Genomic DNA, 6133 nt, shown 5'->3' on the forward strand with positions numbered 1-6133 from the left:
GCACACTTTCACCACTCCTACTCGACGTATTAGTGAAAGTCCTAGCCAGAATAATCAGAAGAGAAAAAAGAAATGTATGTTTCAAGTTCCAAGCCTAAGGAATCCAGGAGTGGCATGCCCAGAGACTTGTTTTTTAATCTACGAATAACATCCAAACCCCAGGCATATCCGTTGGAACACAGGATTTACGGGTGATTGAGGCTCTTTCTTTTGGGTTAAGTGGAAGTTGCTAGGCGGAGGGGGTTAATTAAAATTACTACATAAGCTGCATGCATTGTGTCAAATGATCTTAGTTTTCTTGTCCAGCCTGCTGTTCCTGAACCACACTATTTGAAAGCCCTCAATAAACTCTATGTCTTGTTCACCGGTTTGGCCTGTTGCACATGATGCCAGTCCTATTGGTGTCAATACTGGTCTAGCATGACATCCAGTCAACCTGGCAAAAGGTCCAAAATAAATCTCATGAGCACCCAGACAATGGAATCTAAAAAGAGGAGACCCCTGCAGAAACCCTGGGCAGGCTGTTAATTTCTACGTGGGGCTCAACAGCTGCTATCCATGACGGATGGGACCCAGTGCATGAGTATGGGGATACCGCCACAATGCCAAAAGTTCTGGAAGAACCGCTTCAGTGGGTGCATCTTACAAAGTGAAAGTCAGATGCCCAAGCTGTGGCATTTTCAGGTGGGTGGTTCCTCCTGACTCCACTCTGAGCAGCCACTGAGACAGTGCTCACTGTGTAGGCTACAGTGTGTCAGTCCCAAGAAGAGCTACTCCTAGAAAAACATGCCAGACTAGCTCAGACTAATCAGAGACCTTTCTGTCCTGCCTGTGGAAGCAGAATGGCAAACTGGGGACCGCGGCTTGTGGAGCGGCACATTTGAAGGATTTCCGGCCATCACACGAATTAGTTAGGGCTGTGATGACTAAATTGTCATGGGACCCTAAGACTTGGTTCCCATGAAGAGCTCCAGGGGGAGGAGGACGATGTTTGGGGTAAGTCCATGGGGGATCCTGTCCTCTCTACACATCTGGTGGCTACCACCAAGGTAAAAATGGGCCAACTGCACCAGCAGAGGCAAGCCCCAGAAGACGTTTCCCACCTGAAATAAGGAAGCACACCACAATGTGGGATTCCACCACTGCGGAATTGCTGACACTTAGAAATGGGTTCAGACAGAAGAAGAGAGAGTTGATCACAGGGTGGCTTCTTCATCTGTGAGGCATGCAGGAGGAGGGCATTATACCCCGTGAACTCAAGATTATTAAAGTGACATCCATCACAAACCATCTGGGCCTGAGGCAGCACCTCGATGGTGTCAGTCACGGAGATTGGACCATCCCTCTCCTTAGCCGGGTGATTGCAGACTGCAAGGGACCCTGGTGAAATGAGGGAGATGTCCGCTTTCTTAGTGTGTTCTCGCGTTGCAAGAAATACCCGAAACTGAGTAATTCATATAGAAAATAGGTTTAATTTACTCACGATTCTACCGGCAGTACGGGAAGCATGACGATAGAATCTGTTCAGCTTCTGGGGAGGCCTCAGGGAATTTACAATGACAGTGAAAGGCAAAAGGGGAGCAGCCACTTTATATGGTGGGAGCAGGAGCAAAGAAAGAGTGAGGGTGGAGGTGCTACACAGTGTTAAACAACCAAATCTCATGCGAACTCATTTACTATCATAGCAAGGGGACGGTGCTAACCATTATTCATAAATCCGCACCCATGGTACAACCACAAGGGCCTGCCTCAAACATTAGGGAAGCAAAATCACATACAGTTGTTATGACAGGTGGGACATCCAGAAAACCTCACTAGACATGTCCCACATCGCCCTGGAGCTGTCTCGGGGAGCAGTCTCCTCCAGTGTTTAGAGGCACAGGCACAGATAATAGGGCTGACACTGTCCAGATGTGTGATATTCAACACATTGCACGACGGCTCTGTTCTGTATGTAGTTTATCTTCTTTAAACTGTAACATTGACACTTCAATTAAATATATTCTGCAAATATGTAAAAATAAGATGATTGCTAAATGATTATCAAGGCACAATCACATAATCTGAAGTTATACTTTCCTGAGAGATAGGATTACCGCCCATATTTTCTAGGACACTCTCATCCGCTCTGGGCACTTCCCTCTCCTCAGGCGTCCCATCCCAGAGCTTGCTATATAGTAGGAGACATGCAAATAGGGTCCTCCCTGTGCTGATGAAAACCAGCCCAGCCCCCTGCAGCTCTGAAAGCAGAGCCCCAGCCCTGGGATTTTCAGGTGTTTTCATTTGTTGATCAGCACTAAACACAGAAGACTCACTATGGAGTTTGGGCTGATCTGGGTTTTCCTTGTTGTTATTTTAAAAGGTGATTCATGGGGAACTAGAGATACTGAGTGTGAGTGGACATGAGTGAGAGAAACAGTGGATTTGTGTGGCAGTTTCTGACCAGGGTGTCTCTGTGTTTGCAGGTGTCCAGTGTGAAGTGCAGCTGTTGGAGTCTGGGGGAGGCTTGGTCCAGCCTGGGGGGTCCCTGAGATTCTCCTGTGCAGCCTCTGGATTCACCTACAGTGACTACCACGTGGGCTGGTTCTGCCAAGCTCCAGGGAAGGGGCTGGAGTGGGTTGGCCGTATTAGAAAAAAAGCTGACAGTTACACCACAGAATACGCCGCGTCTATGAAAGGCAGATTCACCATCTCAAGAGATGACTCAAAGAACACACTGTATCTGCAAATGAACAGCCTGAAAACCGAGGACACGGCCGTGTATTACTGTGGTAGAGAAACAGCGAGGGGAGGTCAGTGTGAGCCCAGACACAAACCTCCCTGCAGGGGCGCGCGGGGCCACCAGGGGGCGTGCGGGAACCACTGAGGACAGGACAGGTCCCAGGAGCAGGTGCTGGGGGAGGTTTCCTTTCTCAGCTGCAGGAGGCGGGTTTGTTTTTGCGGGACTCTGGAGACTTATGAGGTTGCAATATTTTGTACCAGATAAGCACAAAACACGTAATTTCATTATGCTTTGCTTTAGTTTTTCAAAACAACATAAAGGTAATCATTTTCCCAACAAACATGATACAGCCTACTATATATGAGATGCTTCTTATGTTCCAAGGTTTCTTTTCAGGACTTACTATGGATTACATATTTTCAATTTTTTTCTGACGTGGAATGCCAATGCCTCTGGATTACAGATTATTCTTTTAATTTATCCCTTAAAAATAATTTTTCAAAGCCCCACTCAAAACCAGAGTATTATTAGAACTTTGCGGTGTAAGCGTTGGACCAGCATTAAGAATACATTCCATTTGGTTCACGTGCTCTCAAATATCCTTTTTTATTTAAAAGTTGTTCTCAGTTGTAATACCACACAAAATATTAACAATTTATAATATTGACACAGGTTAAATATCGTATAAATAATTTCATGACATTTGATTGGAAAAGACTGCATGTTCCATCTGTCTTGACTATTTTTTCTTCTCTATGAAATATATGCTAATTAATTACTAAGTTTCTGGTGTTACTGTTATCTTTTCTTATTGCTGGGATTTAATTTTAGGAGGTATACTGAAATACATTTTATTAATTCATATAATAATGTTCATATTTTGGATAGGGTTTTAATATTCAATGTATTATTTACTGAATTTTAAACTATTCTACACTTATTTTTTATGAGATAAAATGTACATGTAAGAAAAAATTTATAGATCTTTGAAAATGTGCATTTAGTGAAAAGATGGGACCCAAATAAAATATGTGAGGCAGAACCCAAGGCAGCCGAAAATCTTAATTTTCCTTTAACATTCAGTGTATTTTGTCACTTTTTCCAGCAAGTCTTACCTAAATTTGCATAACCGGGTTTCATTGTGATGTGCTTTTCTTTTTTAAAACTTTTTTTTTATTATACTTTAAGTACTGGGATACATGTGCAGAATGTGCAGGCTTGTCACATAGGTATACATGTGACATGGTGGTTTGCTGCACCCATCAACCCGACATCTACATTACGTATTTCTCCTAATGTTGTCCCTCCCCCCATCCCCCAACCCCCAACAGGCCCCAGTGTATGATGTTCCCCTCCCTGGGTCCATGTGTTCTCATTGTTCAACTCCCACTTATGAGTGAGAACATGCAGTGTTTGGTTTTTCTGTTCCTGTGTTAGTTTGCTGAGAATGATGGTTTCCAGCTTCATCCATGTTCCTGAAAAGGACATGAACTCATCCTTTTTTATGGCTGCATAGTATTCCATGGTGTATATGTGTCACATTTTCTTTATCCAGTCTATCATTGATGGGCATTTTGGTTGGTTCCCCTTATAATGAGAATTATGCTACATGAATTTTTACTACTTTTCTAATTGCCTTTCTCCCTCTGTGAACCTGAATTACTGGCTAAGAGAGAGTAGGAACTTAGTTTTATTTGTTGATCATGTTATAGTAAGTGTTTAGAAGATTTCATATGAAAATTAGATATTACATTCAACAGACTTTTAATATATGCCTGGAAATTGGCTGGAAAGGTGTGAAAAAGTACTTTCAAAAGTGATTGAAATATTTTAATTTATATAACTTCTTGAGAAATGTTCATCTTGTAAAAACTGCTACTTGTAAAGAAAAGATTTGTTATGTCAATTATATTCCCAGACCTTTCAAGAAGTATTAGGGAAGCCAGATCTCATGCCTTACAGCACAGTGGAAGAACCAATGCCTCCATTGGTTTGGAGGTGGAGGGTTGAATGTGTACAACAGAGCTGCTGTGGATCCTGCCATGGAGGCATATGTAAGATGTGCTGCAGCCTTGCCTTTACCACAAGGGACACTGAGCCAGCTGCCTGAGTGAAAGATAAGTAATACTGGTGGTGAATACATCGTAAGTCCAATTTCAATAGTCAGTTGTAAATGTGATAAGTTTCAAACTTAACATTAAAATTATGTCTTATGTCTGTTACTGAATCCAAGTTATCATACAAAGAAAAGTGCAAACTGAAAGTGCCTTAATTTTTTTAAAGAAATCACTATGAAAAAATTAAATTTCAAAATGCCCACTTAGGGATTCTTTTTTTTTTTTTTTTGCCTCAGTAGAGAGTGAGATCATATTAAAAACATAAATTGTGTTTTAATTTGTATAATTATTAAATACACTCAAAATAAACATAGAAAAAGAGAGAAAATATAAGTGAAAAAGCTAAATTAATAAAAGCTAATGATACTGATACTACTATTGACAATATTTGAATATATTCTCTTTCTGCTTTTCTATTTTATACATTAGGATAGTGCTAAGTAGTATTACAACAATTTTACTCAAAATACTATATTGTAGATATTTTCTCAAATCCCAAAATTTTTTTTGTAACATAATTTTAGTTTGAATATATCATGCCATAACTTAATATTTTTCTATTTTTTGACATTCATATTGTTTTAACATTTTTACTATTGTATATAAAATGCTTTGATAAATGTATTTTTGCATGAATCTTTTTATACATCCTTATATTTGTGATGTGGAGAATATTAGATATGTAACTTCTGGGTCAAAGAACTTGAATATACTTAAAGATCTTGACTTAAAGTGTCAAATTGCCATCCAGAGAGATCGTGCCACCATTCTTACTAGTACCTTAGGTAAGGTAAAAATGCTTTGACTTTTAAAAATCTCGTATTGTTGCTATTTTAAGTTTCACTTTTATCTAATAGTTATTTATGTGGTTGTCATTTTCTAAGTGGCTAGTTTAAGCACACTTTGTAAATTGATGAGTCATTTATATTACTATTTGGTGAAGTACCTGTTTTTGCCTAATTTTCCCTGTGGCTTCATTCTTTTCTATTTACAAATTTACATCAAGGATACTATTCTTTACACTTATGTTATAGTCATTTTTCTTTGTTATTCCTCTTTCAGTTCTGTCCACAGTCTCTTTTGAAGTACTGCTTCACATTTTAAAAAATAAATTTGTTACTCACTCTTGTTTCTTTCTGCTGATTTGATACTTAGAATTTGTTTACCCCCTCTGTTTGAGTTATATGAAGCTTCTTATGTGTCAGACACTGTTCTTTACAATGTGTTGACTCCCCCAATCCTCACAAAATATCTGTACGAAGCCCCTATTTTTGTTCATGTTTTACATGGAAAT

General features: G+C 39.8%; 1 gene segment (V, D, J or C); it reads left to right on the forward strand.

Moving 5' to 3' along the window:
* Positions 1–558: 558 nt before the first annotated feature.
* Positions 559–6099, forward strand: LOC116465224 (immunoglobulin heavy variable 3-72-like). The segment is given in 4 exon segments: positions 559–684; positions 927–996; positions 2466–2792; positions 4641–6099. Coding segments are annotated over 4 exon segments (615 nt in total).
* The last annotated feature ends 34 nt before the right edge of the window (positions 6100–6133 follow it).

The sequence above is a fragment of the Hylobates moloch genome, unplaced genomic scaffold (assembly GCF_009828535.3).
Source record: "Hylobates moloch isolate HMO894 unplaced genomic scaffold, HMol_V3 SCAFFOLD_3856, whole genome shotgun sequence".
Lineage (NCBI taxonomy): Eukaryota > Metazoa > Chordata > Mammalia > Primates > Hylobatidae > Hylobates > Hylobates moloch.